This window comes from Talpa occidentalis, unplaced genomic scaffold, assembly GCF_014898055.3.
Source record: "Talpa occidentalis isolate TD23 unplaced genomic scaffold, MPIMG_talOcc4v2.1 talOcc4.17, whole genome shotgun sequence".
NCBI classification, from domain to species: Eukaryota; Metazoa; Chordata; class Mammalia; order Eulipotyphla; family Talpidae; genus Talpa; species Talpa occidentalis.
In genome coordinates, this window is record NW_023601754.1 from 56,168,001 (window position 1) to 56,189,647 (window position 21,647).

The 21,647-nt window shown below is 62.9% G+C and overlaps 1 protein-coding gene across 1 annotated transcript in view; it reads left to right on the forward strand.

The window, feature by feature from the left end:
* The window catches only part of NRXN2 (neurexin 2), an 84,746-nt gene extending 64,122 nt beyond the window's left edge, over positions 1-20,624 (forward strand). The window contains 7 exon segments of the mRNA XM_054697488.1: positions 493-664; positions 3,741-3,830; positions 6,850-7,175; positions 9,142-9,220; positions 19,720-19,806; positions 19,809-20,249; positions 20,252-20,624. Coding sequence (XP_054553463.1) covers positions 493-664; positions 3,741-3,830; positions 6,850-7,175; positions 9,142-9,220; positions 19,720-19,806; positions 19,809-20,249; positions 20,252-20,604 — 1,548 coding nt within the window. The 3' untranslated portion in view covers positions 20,605-20,624.
* Positions 20,625-21,647: the final 1,023 nt, after the last annotated feature.

Below are 21,647 nucleotides of genomic sequence, written 5' to 3' on the forward strand. Positions count from 1 at the left end.
TGAGGCCTGACAGACCCCCAGGAAGCAGCTATGCCCTGGGGGGGAGCCACCCCCACACCCCGGGGCTGAGGCGGGACTGCGCTGCTCTGGTGGGGACGCAGGCGTGGAGCCAGGCCCCGTGGCGGTCACTCAGGCAGGTCTGGCCCTCTGGGTCGCCCAGACGGGGGCCCTGGGGATGTTTGTCACCGTTCCGGCCAGACCAAGAGAAAGGCAGGCGCGGCTCCCGGGGCTCCGGGTCAGGCTCTCACCACCGAGGCTGCCCCGGCCTCGAGCGCCTCGGCTGCGGCCATGGGGTCTGCTCCTGGGGCGGGGGGGGGGGGGGGCAGTTCCGCGCCCCCGCCGCCTCCCCAGGCGCCTGCACAGGCCGCGGGGGGGGGCGGGGGGGCGGGAGGTGCAGCGGCAGCGCCGGCCGGGGGTGGGGGTGGGGGTGGGGGGCCCCAGAAGGGTGCGCGGTGGCCCTGCCGGCGGCTGACGCCCGCGCGCTGTCCCCAGGACCAGGGCACCGTGGGCGTGATCTTTAACGTGGGCACGGACGACATCACCATCGACGAGCCCAACGCCATCGTGAGCGACGGCAAGTACCACGTGGTGCGCTTCACTCGAAGCGGCGGCAACGCCACGCTGCAGGTGGACAGCTGGCCGGTCAACGAGCGCTACCCGGCAGGTAGGCGGCGCGCGCGCGGAGGCGGGGCGGGGCGGGGCCGGGAGGCGGGGCGGCCGCTGATAGGAACGCGGCCGGGGGCGGGGCGGTCGCTGATAGGTGCGCGGCCGGGGAGGCGGGGCCGGGAGGCGGGGCGGCCTCTGATAGGAGCGCGGCCTGGGAGGCGGGGTCACGCAGAGAGGCTTCCGGTTGGGGGCGGGGCGCACCGCAGGAAAGGCGTGGCCTGTGGGGGGCGTGGTCAGGGGCGTGGCCAAAGGGTGACGCCGGGGCGGGGCGAAGCGGTGGTCTGGGTTGGGGGGTTGGTCGGCTGGGGGGCGGGGCCGGAGCTGAGCAGGGGAGGCTGCAAGGCCAAGGTCCAGTTTGGGGGGGTGGGGAGGGGAGGAGGGAGAGTGGAGGTAGGGAGTCTTACCTGGCTGGGGAAGGGATGGATTTAGAAATGAGGAACAGGCAGAAGCCAGGAGGCAGAGGCAGAACCCAGTGGGGAGGATCAAGAAGGAACCGGGCGGCAAGGGCAGAGCCAAGGGCTGTACCAAGCGCAAGTTGAAGACACATCTTAGGAGATCTCGAAGGGAAGTCACCACGAAGGTCCAGAGGAAAGGCCCCCCGTGGCTCATGGGGTCGGGACATGAGAGGGAGACAAATAGGGTCTCTGTTTTCAGAGTGGAAAACAGGGTCAGTGCGTTTAACAAACCTGCGCGAGAACCCACTAGGCGTCCGGCCTGAGGACACAGAGCAGGGCATGGCCCTCCCTTGCCGGGAACTCCCAGCACAGGACTGCAGATGGGCCCAGTGCCGCTGTGGTTGGCCGGCTGAGGACAAACCAAGGCCTGGGAGCACAGGGAAGGATGGGGATGAGGACATGAAAGACAGGAGGAGATGGAGACCCTGCAAGATGCCGAGGGAGGCAGAGAGCAGCCTCTGAGCAAGAGGAAACCGGAGGAGTGATGGAGAGATAGGGAAATAGTTACTGACACATCAGCCAAGACGGGCGGCTCTCAGAGTGATGTGGAGAGATATACGGAGCCGCTGTCGTGTGGATGAGCCAGAGCCTGCGAGACGAGAGGTGGACCCAGCTCTGGGAGGGAGAGGGCCCAGTGTGGGAGATAAAGAGGGAAAGGTGGAGAATCTGTGGGGGAGAACTGCAGAGACGTGGAGACACGGGCCAGGGACACTGCAGAGGCACATCCCTGGGGCTGCCTGAGGCAGCCGGAGCATCTGCAGCCTCTGCCCTCAGTTTTCAGTCTACCGGTCCCGCCAGAAGGGACAGTTAAGGTGGGGACAGGGAGCCTGCCTCAGGCTGGCTGAAGAGGGGTGTGGGCGGGACAGTGCAGGTGTGCACACCCCCGTGGGCCCCTGGGATAAAGATGCCCGTGGACACTCATAGCTCTCAGTCCTGGAGTTCTGTACCCAAACATTCTCTAGCAGCCCCTGGAGATAAAGAGAACCACATACACCCCTAATAAATATAGCAGCTGATGGACACACAGGCCAATCCCAGACACAGGACCACTGCACAGACTCATGGTCGTCCATCCTATGCAGGGAAGGCAGGCACTGGGGTCGCTCAAGTCCACAACGGTGCCAATGCCTACTCCCTTCCCCCACTGTCCCCTAGGGTGGGATGGCCTGTGCCACCTCTAATGGAACACAGAACACTGTTGGTCCCAGCCCTGGTGGGGGCCAGGTCCAGCCTTTATCTTTGGGTCCCCAGGACCAGGCACAGGGCAGGTACTCAAGAAGTGTTCGTTGAGTGACTAAATGAATACCAATCCATTTCTGACCTAAATAAACACAAGTGTCCTCAATCTGTAGGGAAGGCAGGTTTCGTCATCTAAGAAACACCGGCGCCTTCTTTGCACACGTGACACTGGGTGCTTGTTCATGGGAGGTGGACACAGGCAGGTGGGAGGGGGCACTGGTGCCCTGGGAGGTGGGAGGGGAAACCTCCTGCCCCACCCCTGCCCCCGTGAACACATTATTAAACAGCATGTAAGTGCTTTCAGTAGGATGGGAGACCATATTCCAAAGGAAATGGTTTCCATTTCTACTGCTACAGACTCGGATCGCCCACAGCCCATGAGAGCAGGGAGGAGCACCCAGAACCCCCAGGCCCAGGACAGACCCCTCCCTACCAGACACACACAGACAGATGCATGCAGACACAGACATAGGTGGGTGCCCAGATGGGCGGGGAGGAGCATGAGGAGATAGGCTGTGGGGATGAGAGGGTGAACGAGATGAGTGAGGGGGTTCAGAAGCTGCGCTGTCCCCCAGGGCAGCCGGGAGAGTCTGGGGGTCTTGTCAGGGAGCTGGGATGGGGAAGAGTGTGAGGTACACCAGGCAGTGGCGGCTGGGGGTGCCTGCAGGGAAGAGAAGGGGTGGAAGAGGCGGTGAGGGGTGATGGTCTTAGTGTGCCTGTGAGACCGGGCGGGGCCAGGCTGGGAAGGCAGAAGTGACCTGAGCGCAGGGGGTGCTGGGGTGCCTGGGGGGGTATGGTGGAAGCCTGGTGGGGTCGGTGTGGGGAAGCTGGCGCTGAGCATGGAAGGTAAGGGGAGCTCAAAGGCGTGGAGAAGTGGCTTAAATCTCACTGTTAAACCTGTGCCGGGTCACCCCCTAAATGCCACATAAACCCCCCGCTTAACCGGTCCCTCCCTTCTAAACCACCTTCTAAACCAGTCACCAGCCTGGCCGCTGAGGCCTCCCACCCCCTAACTTAAACCTGCTAAACGCCCCTCCTGGCCCCACCGCCCCCTTTGGGAGGGGGAAGGAAGCAGGGCTCCAGCTTGAGCGCAGATAAACCCAGCTAACCTCTGACCTCTGCCCTTCGGCTGCCTTTTCTTTCCCCCCTTTCCTTTCTCTGGTCCTCTTTTCTCTGGGGGGCACCTGCCGGGGCGGGGCTGGCTCTGGCTGGGAGCCTGGGGGGCGGCCTCGGGGCCCGGCTTCTCCTGCCTGGGTGGACGTTCCCTTTCCGGTGGATGTTGCTGCTTTTGCTCTGAGTCTCCGGAGAAACGCGTACTTGCTTTTCTGACTCCTTTGGACTTCGCCGCCTGAGAAACCTGTCTTTCTAAACTTTTCCAAGGAAACTTTGATAACGAGCGCCTGGCGATTGCTAGACAGAGAATCCCCTACCGGCTTGGTCGAGTAGTAGATGAGTGGCTGCTCGACAAAGGTAATTAACCAGAATTAATTAATTAATTAATTAATTAACTTTAAAAACACTATCTTAAAGGTGCAGAGCTCTCTCTTTCCCCATGGCCCACCCCTAGTAAAGGGACGATTGTCCGCCCAGGGCCCTCCTTCCCCTGGGGTTGTGTGTTTTAGAGGGAGGGGGTGCTTCGGGGGCATGGGTGGGGGCTTTCCTAGGAGAGGGAGAGTCCTGGGTCTCCCTAAACCTGGGCCCCACAGGCTGGGGCCGGGGGGCAGGGAGCAGCAGAGGCCCAGGGCCAGCTCAGAGGTCTCCTGAAGGCCAGCTGGGGGCTGCAGAGCATTGGGACGGGAAGGCTTTGGGAAGCCAGAAATGCTGGTCGGAGGACCCCAAGAAGGCATCAGTGGCTTCCCCAGGGTCAGCTGAAGAGAAGAGGGAGTCTGGGGGCCTCAGATCCTACCGGAAAGACTCCCCCAAGAGAGTCATCAGGACCACGTTTCTGCATTGGGCCCCTTCTGGTCCAGAAGACCTTTTAGGAGCAGTGGAGACAGGGGGAGCCTATAGGGGATGGGGAAGAGCTGGTCATCCCATTGGGGTGTCTGTGCCCGCAGGCTGGAGACAGGACAGGAGGCATGGAGGCTGAATGAAGTGGGTGCTGCTGGGCGTGAGGGAGGCTGCTTGTCACCCCGGGAAGCTGGGGCCAAGGGCAAAGCCATCCCATTCCCTTTGGAGAAGGGGCGAGCTCTGTACCTCTAAGGCTAAACTCTAAGGGGGCAGTAGAACTGTTAAACCTCCACTAACCAGCTGATAACTGCTTTTAAATGTCCACTGGGGCCTTCCCCAATTAAAACCCCCAAATGTAATTTCCAGCCCCCCACACAGCCAGTGGGGACTAAACATGTTGCTAACCAGATGTGATAAATCCGTAACAGGACAAAAAGTTAAAGGGACTGTAATAGACATCGCTAAAACCTACAGCCCCAGCCACACTGGGCTGCCCTCTCCAGCGGGGCGAACTTTAACCCTTTGAGGAGTTCATGGCGGGTGGGGCCCCAGCCCGAGTTGGCTCAGGCTAGGCAGCTTCCGCTCCATCACCCAACTTCCTCTCCGGGCATCAGAGAGGCCAAGGGAGCAGCGTGGGCTGAGGCCAGGACAACTTGTGACCCCAAGGGTAGGAAGAGCTGGACAGGCCCTGGTGGGGGGATGGGTCCCTGGAGCAGGCCCGTGCTCCAGGGGGTGATTTGAAACCCCAGCTGTCCTCTAGCTGTGTGGCCCCGTTCTTGTTAGCCTCTGTTTCCTCTCGTAGAAAGTGAAGGGGGGCCTAGCTCAGTGTCCACAGCGTGCAGCAGGAGCACCCACCCAGTGCCTGGCCTGCCTGCGCCCTCCTCGGAAGCCAGGGTGGTGGATCCTCGCTCTGCCTACCTTGCGCACAGTGGTGACAGGAAGACAGATGAGGTGAAGGAAGGAGCAGGAAGGAGAGAATGAGGCCTCCCGTTCCTGAAGGACTGTTCTGTGTCCTCCTGGCTTACGGGGGTGCTCGGCAGCTACTGACAGGCCCCGTGCTCCGCTCCCAAGCCGGCTGGTGAAACACAACTCTGGCCAGATGCTTCCCCATCAAGGCACCTGCAGTCCGATGGGTTTGGGGGTACAGAATCCATCTCTTCCTTGTGGAGGGGTGTGGGGACATCAGTTTGAGAAAGTCTCAGAGAAGGCCCTGCAGAAAGAAATGAGTGAAATGTTTGCCCCCCTGATGTCGCTTACCACCTTGAGCCCCCTCGTGGTCTCCCTCATAATCCTTAGCCTGGGGGTGGCCTCTAGACTCAGTGGTCCCAAGGGTCTCCTGTCTGACCTTCCAGCTGTCACTCATTAGTCCTCAGCCCTGTGGGCTCCTCCAGAAGGTTTGGGTTTCACAAGTTGGACTGTCCTCAACCCAGGCTTTGGGGGTAGAACTATGGGCACCTAACTCTAACCAGATCTCTAACGAGGCACTAACCAGAAGCTAACAAGGGCTAAGCCAGGTCTTAAACCCCCCAAGCGCCAGCAGCTAAAGGTCTGGGGGAGCAGGGGACGACGTAGCAGTCCCTCTGCCCCTCTCCCCCCCAAAATAAGCAACGCCCAAACCAAAGTTAAATCTAAACTTAAACATAATAAATCTCTTCTAAAAAACCAAAAAAAGCAACAAACTCAGAGGGTTAAACCGACCCCCAGATCCACTAAAACGAACAGAACGCCAAACCCCACCCAGGTGGGATTCTGAGGTGTAACTGCCGAGCGAGGAGCGAGATTGGAGCTGGAGTGGCTTTTTTTGGCTGTCAGCGAGCGAAGCAAGGTCCCTTTAACATTCCCCATCTCCGCTTGCACGTCCTGGCTGGGAGGAGGGCTGGGGCTGGGGCTGGGGCCCGAGGGAGGCCGCGAGGGAGGCCGAGACAGGGAGAGGGCGGAGGGCTGAGGGCCTGGAGGTGCTGGGAGGGCCGACCAGGTGCGCCCGCCCCCCCCACCGCCCCCCTCCCCACGCCCGCGCGCCCGCCTCTGTTGGCCTCCCCTGCCCCGCACGCACTGACCGCTGGGCCTGGCAGTGGCCCATCCGGCCTCTGCCTCCTTGTCTCTCTGTTTGCTGCTTCCAGGGGCTCCATGGCTCGGGGCTGGGCACGGGGTGTGGGGTGTTTGGAGGAACAGAGGGAGAAGATGGGGATTAAACCGAGGGACAGAAAGAAGGGGGTCGCTGCCCCTGGAGCAGGAGCGGAGAGGGGTCGGGAAGGTCCCAGGCGTGAGTGGTGGGAGAGGGGGCAGCCCGGCTCCCTTTCCCACCCCAAGTATGTCCTGGGGACCGTCCCCCGCGGCCCCCGCCTGGCTGGCTGAGGGGCTGTGGCTGATGGGCCTCTCCCTCTGGTGTCTGTCCTGTCCTTGCCCCCCCCCCCCACTTGCTGGCTTCCGCCTCGACTCCTCTTCCCTCCCCTTGGCTCCTCTCCATCCTGCCTCTCCCTGTCTGGCCCCCCTCCATCTGCCCTTCTCTGCCTGTCACCCCGCCCCCCGCCCTCCCCAGGCCGCCAGCTGACCATCTTCAACAGCCAGGCTGCCATCAAGATCGGGGGCCGGGATCAGGGCCGCCCCTTCCAGGGCCAGGTGTCCGGCCTCTACTACAACGGGCTCAAGGTGCTGGCGCTGGCCGCCGAGAGCGACCCCAACGTGCGGACCGAGGGCCACCTGCGCCTGGTGGGGGAGGGGCCGTCCGTGCTGCTCAGCGCGGAGACCACGGCCACCACCCTGCTGGCCGACATGGCCACCACCATCATGGAGACGACCACTACCATGGCGACCACCACCACGCGCCGGGGCCGCTCGCCCACGCTGAGGGACAGCACCACCCAGGTGAGGGCCCTCCCGCGGCAGGGGGCAGGACGGATGTCTGCACAGGACATGCCTGGTGGGAGCTGGGAGGCTGCTGGCCCGTGCTGCGGTCACCGGAGGGAGGGGCCAGGGTCTCCCCTCACAAAGCCACCCTTACCTAGTGACCAGGGCGCCATAGAGGTGGAGAGGCCATTCCCAGAGCTGAGGGGCAGAGTGGTACCCCAGCTGGACTAGGGAAGGCCACCCCGCCTGGTTGGGGGGCTGCTGGGCAGTGAGGGGGTGGGCAATACCAGGACAGCATTGCGGGCAGGGCCCGAGGGGCAGTAGGCCCAGGCAGCCCCTCTGCAGAGGCGGTTGGCGGCTACAAGCAGCTGCTCCTTGATGGCTGGTGTCCCCATAGTGGAGCGGCCTCTGGGGCGGGGGTGCTTGAGCAGGCACCACAGCCTCGCAGGCCTCAGCGTCCCCCTCTTGTGCTTCCCAAAGGATGTCGGTGCTGATGGTTCCTGTGAGCACCCCCTACTGCTCAGATGTACCCCCTGGGTCAGCACAGGCCCCATGATTTGAATTTCTCTTCTTTTGCACCCAAGGGAGCCAAAGGGGAGGGTCCGAGAGCCTACAGCTGGGGATGAGGCGTCCCTGGGGCAGGACAGGCCTGACTTTGCTGGAGGCTGAGTTACGTGTTGTCACCCAAGGTGGCTGGCCTAAGAGGGTCCCTCACTCGCAGGCTGATCTCGCTGGAGGTCATCCTGCCCCCCCAAGCCACTTCTGGCCCCCTAGCCCAGAGCTGTTGGGCCTCTGGACCTGGAGGAACCTCTGTCCTCGCAGGATGGGAGAGGGGTCTGGGGGTGCCATGGGGATGTGGCCTACCCTCCTCCTACCAGCCTGCCATAAGCCTCTATGATGGCAGGTGGGCTCTGAGGCTCCCATCTCTGCCAGCCTATGCTGCAGGGAGCCTGGATGGCAAGAGGGACAAGTCTGAACCTCCTCCTCAGCCTTCGCTGCCAAGACAGTTGAGGGGTCCTGAATACCAGGCCTTGCCCCAGAGAGCAGAGGCCTGGCTCTACCCAAGGATGGGCACCTGCCATGCCAGTGCCCCCCAGCATCGGCCCCCCAGTCTCAGGGGCAGGTGACAGACACACCACGGTGGCGAGAGGGTGGTGCACCAGGGGCTAGCTGTGCTGGAAAAGCCCCCCGGCAGAGTGTGGTGCAGAGAGGGGGCTCCCAGCCCTGCCTTGCTCCTGGGTGAGGGCTGCAGTGTCTGACGATGAAGGGGTGGGGATGGGCAGGACAGGACCAATTCGCCCCTCCCCACCCAACTCCTTCCATCCTCGGGGCTCTCTAGTTGGATCCCCTCCTCCCCCCACCCCACCCCCGCCCTCAGATTCTCAGGCCTTTCCTGCCTGAATTTTGGGCTTCCCTCCCTGGTCTCTTCCCTAACGCTCCCTGAGCACACTGCCCCCTTACACGCACTCGTCTTGGGGATTCTCTTTCTCTGCAATTTGGAGGAGAGAAAATGCTGACAGAGTCGACTCCCGTTGTCATGGCAACCGCAGCCCTAATTATTGTGTGCAGCCCGGTTCTGGGCTCCAGGAAGGGGGCTGGGAGTGAGAAGAGGGTGATGGGGTAGTGAGGCGGGGCCAAGAGCTGCCCCTTCCCCCAGGTCCTGCTCCCCTTCCTTGCCCATGCTCCTCTCCACAGTCCTGCATCTCGCCTGATGCCCCAGATCATGGGCCTGGTGGCCAGACTCCCCAGAATAAAAGCACAGCATGTGCTGTCTCACTGGTCCCCAGGAGCCAGGGATCCCCTGCAGCGTAGGCGCTGTTCAGCCCCCTTGGCACGGGGAGATGGAGACCCACGGCGGGTCACCCAGCCAGCCACGAGAGCTGGACGTGGGCCAGGGCCTGTCTCAGCCGGGTCCACCCCAGAGCCATGCGGCATCTGCTGACCACCCGGGAACCTCGTGTCCCCCCCTTCCTCTCGCCCCCAGAACACAGATGACCTCCTGGTGGCCTCGGCTGAGTGTCCGAGTGATGACGAGGACCTGGAGGAGTGTGAGCCCAGTACTGGTGAGTGCCTTTCCCCCCTCCCCTGCCCCGGGGCCCAAGTGACGCCGAGGGAGGGGGGCGACTGTCCCTCACCCGCCCAGACCCAAGGGGCCTGCTGCCAGGCCGTAGCCTTCCTTGCTAGCCCCCCTCCCTCCCGCCCAGGCCCCTCCAGCGCCCACTGCGGAGGCAGATTCCGGCCCCACCCTTCAGAGGTAGTAAGGTCCTTAGCTTGGGGTCTTGGGGTTGAGAGCCAAGGGATGCTGGGAGGGGAAGAGAAAGGCTTTTCCCTAGAAAGATGAGTTAACTGCAGCTCCCATGAGTTCTTAGGTCAGGTCGGAATGGGGAAAGCAGGCCTGGGAACTACAGCTCCCATCAGCACTGGGGTCCAGAACTACAACTCCCATCAGCCCCTGTGGGTCACTGGTAGAGGACATCCCCAGCCTTGGGAAGGCGTTCTGGCCTGGAGGCTCCCCAGGCCAGACACTGCCAGGGCTGCCAGGCCTCCAGACAGCGGCTACCCAGCAGCTCTGTGCCCGCAGCGTGCTTGCTGGGCAGGAGGCGCCCGGTGGCCAGACAGGTGGGCCCCTGGGGAGGTGGAGCCCTGAGGTTTCGCCCAGAATTCTAGTCGGGGAGCCGCCGTAGGAGAGCAGGGCCGGGAGGGAGGGCTCCCTGGGGGTAGCATTCCAGGCCTCTGCTGATACTTCCAGCTGGAGCAAGGGTGCAACCCCAGGGAGAGGGCAGATGGGAAGGCAGGGGCGGGCTTGTGTGCTGGCCGAGAAGTGCGGGGTGTGGAGTGGCGCGGGGTGAGGGCTGCTCCTTTGAGCAGGTGGGCTGGCTGAGGGGAGCTAGCTTGGTGCTTGAGAGTGGAGTGGAGGGGGCCAGGCTTCCCAGTGGGGGAGACGGGCCTTAGCGGGGGCCTGGATGGGCTGTGGGCATCTACCTCCTTTGCTTGGGTTCTCAGGCTTCTCCGCCACCTGCCATGTGCGGCACCTGGGCTGCTGGCACCAGAAAGCTGGAGGCTGGTGCCTCTAGGGCCAGGGGAGTGATGTGGTCAGCTGAGATGGGCCATGTGACCTGGGATGGTCTGGGGGGTCTGCCAGCTGCTGAAGAGATGCTCAAGCCAAGGGTGGACTGCAGGCCTGGGAGGAGCCAGGAGGACCAGGATCCTTGGGCCGGAAGCTCAGGTCCCCAAGACCAAGGACAGGGATTTCTGTGGTGCAGCTCCCAGACCCAGAGAGGGAAACCTGACTGTCCTCTGTCTCCCCCCGGCAGGCCAGAGTTGTGGGGACCCGCTCCACCTATCCTGGTTGCAGGGGTACCTGGGGGAGCTGCCAGGCTGGAAGGCCTTCGGGTGCACAGCCAAGGGCCCGCACTTTCTGGCTCAGATGCCTTCCACTGTGGGGGGCTCCTCTGCTGGGAGCTGTGCCACCATCTTGCCATCTCGGCTCAGGGAGGCATCCTCACACCATTGCTCTGGGAAGCTCTGCACCCCCCTTACTCCTGGGGCTAGCCACAGCCCTGTGGGGGCCCTGGGATTGGGCTCTGAGGACAGAGGGTGGCATGGCCATCACAGATGAGTGCTGCTTTCTCCGTCACTCATGTGCCCATGGGCTCACACTCTGGGACAGGAACTGCGGGGAGAGCAGAGTCTCCCCAGCCCCTGGGGAGAGCGGTGTTGGGCTAGATGGTCACTGTGCTGGGACATGCAGTGTGCACAGGGCCACTCACTGCCCTTCCAGGGCCTGGCCTCCCAGCCCGAGTCTTAAGTGAGGCCTGGGGGCGACACTCAGCGGCCCAGCTCTTTTGGGCTGTGCTGGGACGAGAAGTGAGAAGGAGCAGGGGGTACACCCGACCCCATACCCCCCGCCTTCCCTAGGCCCCCGGAGGCCTCTCATCCCTGGGCAGAGGTCCCAAACTGTGACAGAGGACGCAGGCGGGGGGGGCAATGGAAGTTGGGGAATAGGGAGAGGCTGGTGGGGCATTCAGCACCCAGCTTTAAAAATAAGACGGGAGAGGGTGTGGAGTGCTTGGCTGATTCCCCAGAGGCAAGGGGCGACTCCCAGGCCCCCTGCGGGTGTCTGTCACACATATTCACATGTACCCCTCTGGCCGCTGAAGGTTGGATTCTTGTCATCCTGCTGGGAGGCCAGACAAGGGCCAGGATGACTTAGGGTCTCTCAGCCTGAACCTGAACCACCCAAAGGGGAGGGGACCCCTGTCGCAGTCCCTTCTGTGCCACCAGCTCCCACAGGCTTTGCTCTAGCAGAGGCCAGGCCTCCTTGAGCTCCTGGGTCAGCATTTGAGGTGGAGGCAGCCCAGCTGGAGACAGCTGCTGCCCAGGCGCTGACCCCAGGACATTTGCATCCCCTCACCTACCAGATCCTCCTCCCTGGTTTCAGGTGTGAGACCTGGGATCGTACTGGTTCACCTTTCCTCCCTGTCCCTTGACCTGGGCTGCTCCGCAGACCGCAGGCCCCACGCCCCTGCCCCCAGCTTGGTGAAAACATCTAGCAAGGTTGTTGACCTGAGGTTGGCAACTCAGCCAAAGAAGGCTGTTGTGTGAGGGACGCAGAGTTTCAGTTATTTTGAATGGAAGCGCCTTTGGGGAATATGCGCTTGCACCTCCTGTCTTAGCCAGCCGATCTACCCGTTGTGTGTTGGGCCTGACCTGGGTGGGTCCCCGGAGACTCACAGGAAGTGCAGACACCCCACAGGCTCAGGCTACAGAGGCACATGTCTGCATGCACCACATGTGCATGCCTGTGCGCACGTATCGGGCTGCCGTGCACACGTGTGTTAGGCTAGAGGCGCACATGCCCTCATGCCCAGGCCAGCAGAGGCACTGGGACGTGGTGGCAGAGACAGCACCCTAGATGTGGGGACACGGGCATGGCTGTGGAGACGCACAGAGCACCCTCTGTAAGGGCAGCCCAAGGACATGCGTGTTCTCAGGCCCTCGTCCTGCAGCTGCGTGCTTGGAGCTCCCAGAGCAAGACTCCAGCATATCACAGCTCGGGCCCTCGAGTCTCCCACATCGCTGGGTTCAGCTGTGCAACGAGCACACATCTGAAGCCCAACCAGGCTGCTTGCCGCACACACATCCACTGAGGCACATGCCACGTCCTGAATTGTGCTGTGGGAGCCCTGGTATAGTTCAGGTGCTCATGATGCACATGCGTGCCCACCCTGAGCAGGTGCGCACACATGTCCAGACCCACGCAGCCATGTGCACATGCCCGTCCTTAGTCTCATGGAATTGTGTGTCCATGCTTAGCTCAGCACACACATGCCCAGGTCCACCTAGTAACCCACACTCGTGTGTACTCAGACCACAGAATCTGCCGTGCACGTGCAGGCCGAAAGCTGGCCCCGCTGTTGCAGAATTGCAGTAGCTGTTTCAGGCTCAGAGCAGCGGCACAGGCGCCAGGTGCTTGGAGCATGGGCGAGGGTTGCCACGCTGCCCAGAGGCACAGCTGTCCTCGAGGGGGGTCTCCCGTCCCAGCACCTACTTCACCCCACGAGACACTGCAGATGCTCACAACGTGCAGCCGTGACCATGTCCCACACGGGCGTGTGCATACTGCACCCAGAGGTGGACTGTGTACGCCCAGGCCCCCACTCTGCCCCAGAGCATGCCCTCAGGCCCAGCGTTACTCAGACTCACAGATGCTCATTTTTGCACGCACACCTGTGTGCTCACACACATGCTGACACACATGCTCAGAGGCACATGTGCTCAGATCATAAACAGCCCCATGTGTGCCCAGGCACAGTCACACGTGTGCTTGGACACACACAGCCACCCACATGCTTGGGCACACACAGCCACACGTGCTCAGGCACACATGATCCCACACATGGTCACACATGTGCTCAGGCGCTCACACTCAGGCCTCCACTGGCTTCACTGGTGTGCCCGGCTGCTGGCCTGCTGACTCCTAGGCACGTGACACAGAAGGACCACACGTCCTCAGACGCTCTGGCCACACACGCACATCCAGGTCGGGTAAGACGCCTTTCAGTTCACCCACAGGTGAGCACACAAGGCTGTTGGAAACCAGCAGGGCAGACACACAGCCTCATGCGCTTTCCCCAAGTGGGTGATACATGTGCAGCCCTTTCAAGCCCCTGACATCTGGGGAAACGAGACCCTCAGGCACACACAGTCTTCCTTCCTGCACTTGCCCTGCAGCACAGAGGCAGGACTGCAGCGGGAATCAGGGACTCTGGCTGCTGCAAGGGAAGCCTCTACGGCATTGCCTTCTGCACGCGGACGCGTGTTTCTCACGTGACCTTGTCACAGGTGCCCTATTTGGTGGGCACTGCTGCAGGCATCTGTCAGTCCACCTCCTTCCACCTCGAGGGTGCTGGCCCCCACTGCGTGACACCCCAGTTGTGGGAGGGCGGCTTAAGGGAGGGGCTTCTTCCTTCCTTACCTCTCGCTGATTCCGCCATGGCGCAGCCCCAGCCTGGCTGCCGGGGAAGGTCCGGCCTGTCTGGGCCCAGGAGGAAGCGGCCAGCTAGCGATTTATTTGCCACAGTCTGGCTTCAGGTTGCCAGGGAGCCAGTTCATCCCCCCGGCCCCTCCGGAGCACAGCCGTCCTCTCAGGGAGCACCCCAGAACTCCACCCCGTTAGGGCAGGCACCCCAGAGGTGAGGCTGTCTGGGAGGAGGCAGCCAGATCTGGCTCCTGCTTGGCATGTTCATTAATTAAAGGACAGTTGATCTACCTGGCCACACAGCCCAACACCCCCTGGAATCCCAGGGTGGGTCAGACACACCCCCACAGCACAACCTCCCACTCAGGAAAGGGAAAGAAGGATTAGGGACTGCCCCCCCGCCCCCCCCCACCTTGTGCCAGGCTCCGCCCTGGGGGTGTGTATTTCCTTAGCCCCTACCCTGCTGCAAGGACGTGCCCCTCCCTTGTGGGGCCCTGGCTCCCCTCTGGGAGGTCCTTTGTCCTCCTCTGGGAAGAGGTGTTGGGAAAATGCCCCTACAGCATCCACAGCCTACTTCCTCCTCATGCACATTCGGGGGTCCAGAATCCTTTATGTCCTTCATTTCCTGCTCCTCGGACGGACTATGTCTTCGTTGAGGAGGGACTATCTTGAGGGCACTGAGACAGTAAGTGGGGAGCCCACGCCCTCCCTCTGACCCTTGCAGCAAGGCTGAGCCCCCTCATTCAGGTGAAAGTGTCCTGGGCTGCCATCCCCCAAAGCCCTTCTCAGCTTTCTCTTAAGATCCGGGATGGGGGCCTCCCCTGGTGGCGCAGCGGTTGAGCGCTGGGCTGTGAGGCTGCCCGCAGCCTCTGCAGCGCCGGTTTGTTCCCTGGCCGCCAGCGAGGGTCCCACAAAAAAAAAAAAAATCTGGGATGAGACCCAGTGGCCTCCCTGCCATCTGGGGCCCCACTTCCAGGCTCTCCCTGTTCCCTTCGCGTCAGCTTGCAAACGCTCGGGGTCCGCCCCAGCCTGTTCTCCTGTAACACGCCTGCCTGGCTTTGGGGTCTGCACGGGCAGCGCTGGCTCCAGGTGTCCTGCGCTGGGCCTGTGGCTCTTCACCTCGCGGCCCCCTGATCCTCTGCCTTGGGTAGTATGTGGGTGCCAGGAGCTTTTTCCACTCCCTTTCTGGTTCAGGGTCTGTTACGGTAACCCCAGTGGGGGAGCCCAGCCGGTGCCTTGCGGGAGGTTTCTCACCACCTGCTCAGCAGGTACCTCTGCCCCAAGGGGTGCTGTGGCAGCCCAGTGCCCTTCCATCTCGGGCCTCTTCATTGTCAACACCTGGTTTACAAGTTCGCTGGCTGGAGGAGACAGTGGAGGATCACACTCGGGAGGTTTGTGTGCGCCTGGCCTGGCCTGGCCACGCCCACTGCTCACATGGCCATGCCTTGTTGCAAGGGATGCTGGGAAATGTAGTCTCCCTGCTGTCCAGGAGGAGAAAGTGTTCTGGGGCAGGAGGCGCTGGCAGAGGCACACTGTGTGCTCAGTCACCCAGGGGTGCACTCGCATGCCTCATGCATTCCCAGGTGCACACACCAGTTCACACCCGGGCTCAGAGGTAGGCGGACACACCACAGGCCAGAGGTTCACACCTGTGCACACACACCTGCTCAGATTCGCTGGCACATGTGCTCCCTGGTCCTGGTCCGGTAAGAGTTGTCTACACACGTGTGCACACGTGCTTACAGACATATGCCCAGCTGCACAGAAGCATGCCTTAGGGGCATGTGTTCGGGTGTGAGCACACTGCACGTTTGTCTCTGACCTTGGATGCCCCTGGGCCTTTGCCCTCGCGCGGTTCTGGGTGGGTGGGGGTGAGCGTCGTCCTTCAGGTCGCTTCGCGTGGTGGACAGGTTGCTCTCTCCTGGACCAGGTGAGTAAGGGCTGAGCTCCAGCCAGCACCCTGCTCGCCAGGTCGAGAGCAGGGCTGTGCCCCCAGGAGGACCATGCCCCTCCCCAGTCTTGCACAGAGACGCCTGCCATGTTGTGCACTTGTGGGGCTGTGGCCACGCCAAGGAGCTGCCCTTTTCCTAACCCACAGAGATGGCCTGTAGGCTGGTAGCCTTCCTGCCCTCACGGCCTGGGCAGGGCCCCCAGCGCTGGCAGGTGGGGTCTCATCCAGCTGACTGCTTAGTCTCTGACCCACAGCCTCCGTTTGGGACTTCCTGTGAGGGTGGGCACATCTGGCTTGGATGGGAATGGAGCCTTGAGCAGATTACCAGTTGGGCCTTCCGTGCAGCCGCAGGAGTGCGGGAGTTGCTGGAGGAGGAGGCTCAGGAAAGGCTAGTGGCCTCCTTGGCCAGAATGGCATTTTCTCTAGTGAAATGGACATACCAGTTCTCTTGGGGCACGGGGGCGTCTGCATGGTGGGTGGCATCTGTGATAAGTGCACCTGTGAGTATTTCTGTGCTGTGTCTGAAGGCAGGGAGGCAGGGAGGCTTCCTTGGGCCTGGGAGCCTCAGCATGGCTCCCAGGGGGTGGCACCCATTCCAGCAAAGAGCTGGATCCAGGGTCCCAGGTACCACAAGTCTCCCAAATGGCAATGGGAGGGGCTGCCTGGGGAACTCCAGCTGGACTTCTGCAGTGAGGAGTCCCCAAGGGATCTCCTCCTCTAGATCCTAACTCCTCCCTGGGGCTGTTCTGCAGACCCAGGACCATTGAGTGACCCCAGCAGTGCCCAGCACCCTGTGGTGCTGCCACAGAGCCAGGGCACCCAGTGAGCATCGAGGGGAGGCAAGCAGCATGGGTCTCACAGCATGACCTCTTGTGGTCCAGCGAGGGGTGTGGGGCACCGGGAGCAAGCCATAGAGGAGGTGGAAGTGATGTGCTGGACCATGAGAAGGGGGCCTTGTGGGGTATGGGGGATGTGTCAAAGCCTCAGGCAGAGAAGGGTCCAGGGAGAGCCTGCAGAGGATCTGGGCTCAGGGACAGGGCTGAGACCAGATACGGCAGCCAGGCAGCAGCTGGGGTTGAGGGAAAGGGGATGAGGTCAAAGTGACCAGGCATACGGGGCTGTGGAGCATGGGGAGACCTCAGGGGGACCCTGGGACCCTGTGTGTCCAAAGGACCTAAAGAACCAATGAATTGGGGCAAATGTTTGGGGGTTCTGACTGGCAGACATGCCCTTCGTCCCAGCATGAAGCAACTCCCCACCATCCTAGGCGGGCTCGGGGTGGGCCAGAGGGTAGAGAACCCTGAGGGGCCCTTCTCATGTGGGGTGTGCCCTGCTTGTGTGGCCCCTGGTCTTGAGGCCCACAGCTGGCCTAGGACAAGCCTTGACGGGGACATTCCCAGGAGCAGCTGGAAGGTGGTAGGAGAGCTGGGCCTGTGGAGCAAGGCGTCTGCTGGGCTAGACTCAGTGGTGCGCACCAGCTGGGGAGGGCTGGGGGATGTGGGCGGGCTGGTGCCCGGAACCAGCTGCTCCAGCCCATGAGAGAGCTTACCCCCCGCCCCCACCCCGGTCCCTGTGACACCGAGCCTGGCCTGACGCCTCTCATCCCAGTCAAAACTGAGTGAGTCCCCACTCATGCTTCCAAGATGGGACAGGGGCCTGCTGTCAGGGGCTCCTCAGGCAGAGATGACCCCTGGAAGTCTGTCTGGAAGTGCAGATATTGACTGGATTTGAAGGATAGGGGAGGTTTCAGTGCGGGAGGTGTTCAGAACAGAAGGTGAAGGTCAGAAGAGGGCAGGTGGTGTGGACCAGCAGTCAGCACCCCAGGGACCTGGGATGGGCCTGAGGGGATGACTTGTTGACCTGTAGGCTGGAGGCCCGGCTCTGGCCTCACCCTAGGCTGCAGTCCAACACCAGCATTTATCGATGAGGAAACTGAGGTCCTGCGAAACCAAAGACACTTGTCCATGGTCACACAGGGATTCATGACCTAATAGGTCTGTGGCTTCCCGGGTTAACATCCAAGGCAAGAGTCAGGTGACCTGCATCTTCCTGCAACAGGGGAAGATGCGCCATAGAATGCCACAGGAGAGGCTGGGCAGCCTGCCGCCGGCGCCTTTGACTTTAGAAGTCCTGCCCGCCCCAGGCCTCCGCCTCCGTGTGGCCCAAAGGCAGGCTTCTCTGTTCTCGGCTCAGTGTGAACGAGCCCCTGGGTGCCAGGCACCCCGGCACTTCACAGTCTGGTGGCAGGTGAGCCCCTGCCCGGGGGTGACTGGAGCCTGTTGGAAGGGCAGCCCGGCACTTCCACCAGGCCGTGTGTTCAGCGGCGCGGTCTCTGCTGCGGCCCTGCCGGGTGCTGGCGCTCGTGACCTGGAGGATCAGCAGAGGGAGAAACCAGGGCTTTGGTGGGGCACCAGGAGGAGACCTAATAGGATGTGGTGTCAGGATGTGGTGGTGGAAGGGCTGGGCGGGGCTGGCTGCAGCGGGATGCCTACCGTGGGGGTCCGGGGGCTTGTGCAGTGACCTGTGGAGACCACGCCCTGCAGAGGTGCCCCTTCAAGAGGCAGGAGCCCTCCCACCAGCCACCTAGAGTGGGGGCCCAGCCCCCTCCTACCCCAGACCCTTAGGTTGCCCTGCTTCTGTTTGAGAGGGGGCCAGGGAGGCTGATGGGAGTTGTCGTTGCTCATCCAGGGGCCGGCTGGGAACTGTTGTCCACACCTTCCAAGGGCTAATGGGAGTTGTAGTTCTCACCCTTTGGGGCTGAAGGGAAGTTTCCGCCCCTCCCCCAGCCCCCCAGTTATCAGACCTAGCAAGGCGGGAGTCCTAACAATTTGCCAGGCCCTCCCCACCGGGACCCCGTGTTAGCAAGGGGCTCCTTCCCAGATGGCTGTGTATGTATTTTCTTTTCTTTTTTTGCTTTCTTCTTCTTTCCGTTGTTTCATTATTGTTTTAACAATAACAAGAAGGTCAGAGGCGGTCAAGCCCTGGCCAGGTCCTGGCGGCCCATGGGGGTTCGGGGCGGGGGAGGGGGGAAGCCAGTGGGGGTCAGAGGTGGAGGGTGAAAAGGAGAAAGGCGGGAGTTAGGGTTAGCTCAGGAAGCGTGTCCCTGCCCGCCACCCGCACTCAATCCCGGCCCCGCTCCCTAGCGCCCAGCGCTTCCCCCCTCAAGTCCTGTGGGTCGGAACCTCCTTCGGGGCCACCCCCTCCTGGGCCACCTCACCTCCTGGGCCACCTCACCTCCTGCCGACAACGCCTCCTCCCTCCATGAACAACCTACAATTCAAACCCCATGGGGTGACCAGCTCCTCCCCAGCCCTCTCACCCCGCAGCAGTTCCTGCGTGCGGCCCCCCAACACCTCCCTCCCAAGCCCTCCCCACCTCCACCCCCCCTGCCTCCCACACTACACCAAGTGGGGTAACAGGCCCCCCCAGCCTGCACCTGCAGTTTCAGCCTTGTGTGTAGCGAGGGGGAGAGGGCCCAGGTGAGGGCGGAGAGAGTGTTGAGGAGCAGGCGAGACACCCAGGGAGGCCAGAGCGAGGGAGGGAGCGCCCCGAGAGCTAGACAGAAAACGTTGTGCGGAAAAGTTGTTTTTTCTTCTTTTTCCCGGGAGAACCCGCTTACACAGCTCTGTTTGTAATTTTTTTCTTCATGCTAAAATCACACGGCCTATTTGTTGATGTAAGTTGCCTGAATTCCGTGGTATGCTATCTTCTTTTTTAAAAAAAAAAAAAAAGCAAAAAAAGAGAAAAATCTAGAAAAAGCCCGAAAAGCTATCGTTGTTAGGCTTGTTTAAATGCTGCTCTTGTATCTGTTTTTAAAACCTTAAACCAGTAGCTTTCTTTTCCGTTTCTTTTCGATTTCCTTTCCTTTCTGTTCCTTTTGGTTCCTTAAGACAAACGAGATGCGCCCCGAGAGCCGCAGAGCCCGCGGGGGCCCAGGGCGCCCGGGAGCCGCCGCCGCGTAGCGCGCAGGGCGGGCCGGGCCTGCGGGCGGGCGGGCGCGGCCCGCGCTGGGGTCCGCCGGGCCGGTGGGACTTTCGGGGGTGTCAGGCTGTTGTTCTCTCTCTGTGCCGGCCGCCCGCGCCCCGGCCCGCGCTGACGCCCCGTCTTCTCTCTTCTCTCTCTTGTTCTAGGAGGAGAGTTAATTTTGCCCATTATCACGGAGGACTCCCTAGACCCCCCTCCCGTGGCCACCCGCTCCCCCTTCGTGCCCCCGCCCCCACCTTCTACCCCTTCCTCACGGGCGTGGGCGCCACCCAGGACACCCCGCCCCCGCCCGCGGCGCGCCGCCCGCCCGCCGGGGCGCCCTGCCAGGCCGAGCGCGACGACAGCGACTGCGAGGAGCCCATCGAGGCCTCGGGCTTCGCCTCCGGGGAGGTCTTTGACTCCAGCCTCCCCCCGACGGACGACGAGGACTTTTACACCACCTTCCCCCTGGTCACGGACCGCACCACCCTCCTCTCGCCCCGCAAACCCGGCCCCCGGCCCAACCTCAGGACAGACGGGGCCACGGGCGCCCCCGGGGTGCTGCTCGCGCCCTCCGCCCCGGCCCCCAACCTGCCGGCGGGCAAAATGAACCACCGAGACCCGCTGCAGCCCCTGCTGGAGAACCCCCCCCTGGGGCCCGGGGCCCCCACGTCTTTCGAGCCGCGGAGGCCCCCCCCTTGCGCCCCGGCGTGACCGCGGCGCCCGGCTTCCCCCGTCTGCCCACAGCCAACCCCACGGGGCCCGGGGAGCGGGGCCCGCCGGGCGCCGTGGAGGTGATCCGGGAGTCCAGCAGCACCACGGGCATGGTGGTGGGCATCGTGGCGGCCGCGGCGCTCTGCATCCTCATCCTGCTCTACGCCATGTACAAGTACCGCAACCGCGACGAGGGCTCCTACCAGGTGGACCAGAGCCGCAACTACATCAGCAACTCGGCGCAGAGCAACGGCGCGGTGGTCAAGGAGAAGGCCCCGGCCGCGCCCAAGACGCCCAGCAAGGCCAAGAAGAACAAGGACAAGGAGTACTACGTGTGAGCCCCGACGGCGCGGCCCGCGCTCGGCGCCCCCCGCCGGCCCCGCGGCCCGCGCGGCCGCCCCGGACTCCTCTCGCCAAGAGGAAATGCAAAAAAATTAGAGATAATAAAGGAGAAGAAGAGCAGGAGAGGAAGGAAGGAAAGGAAAACCCCGCGCTCGCCCGCCCCTCCTCCCGCCGCCCCGCCGGCGCGTCCCGGGCTGCGGCGCCGCGGCCCCGGCCGATTTATTTTTTTAAGGGGGGTAGTTTTAATTTGCTGGGGCCGGGCGGGGAGGAAGGCTGGGGGTTTTGTAAAGTGTCCCCTACTCGTCCTGTTGATTTTCCTTCATTTCCACCCCCAACCCCCGCCTTCCCTCCCTCCCCGGGGGCTCCAGCCCCCCCCACCCCAGGCTCGCCGTGTCTCTCGGTCCCCACCCTGCGCCCCCACTTTTTATGTGTCGATTCCTCCTTCCTTTCCTCCCTTCGGGGTTCGGAGGCGCGGGCGGGCCCGGCGGGGCGGGGCGGGGCGGGGCGGGGCGTGGCCCGAGCGCCCCGACTCCGCCCGGGGCCGCCTGGGCCGCCGCGAGGGGCCGGGCGTGCACGGGGCGCTGCGGGCGGAGCGGGGGGCGGGGGGCGGGGGGCGGCGAACGCGGGTATATATCACAGGCCACGCGCCGGGCCGGCGGCACAGGGGGGAGGCGAGCGGGCGCCGCTCGCGGACTGCTGGGGTCACGTCTCTGCCCGCGGGCTCCCCGCTCCCCCAGTTTTTTTCTCTCTTTGTTAACAAATGTGTCTGAGTCTTGGAAAACACCCCAACCCCGGAAATGTGTGGGAAAAGAAAACAAAAACTTTCCAAATCCCGACGGTCCTGTGCAATTTGTTGTGGGGGGAACCGCCGGGACAGCGGCCCTGGCCCTGGGACGGGGTCTGGGCCCAAACGGGGCCAGGACGGCGGTAAGTCACCCCCTGAAGTCTGGGCCGGTCGCGGGTTTGGGCTCCTCTGGGCCACTTGCCTCCGGCCCCGGGTGGCCCAGGGGTGAGGACCGGCGGGTCGCAGCCCGTGGAC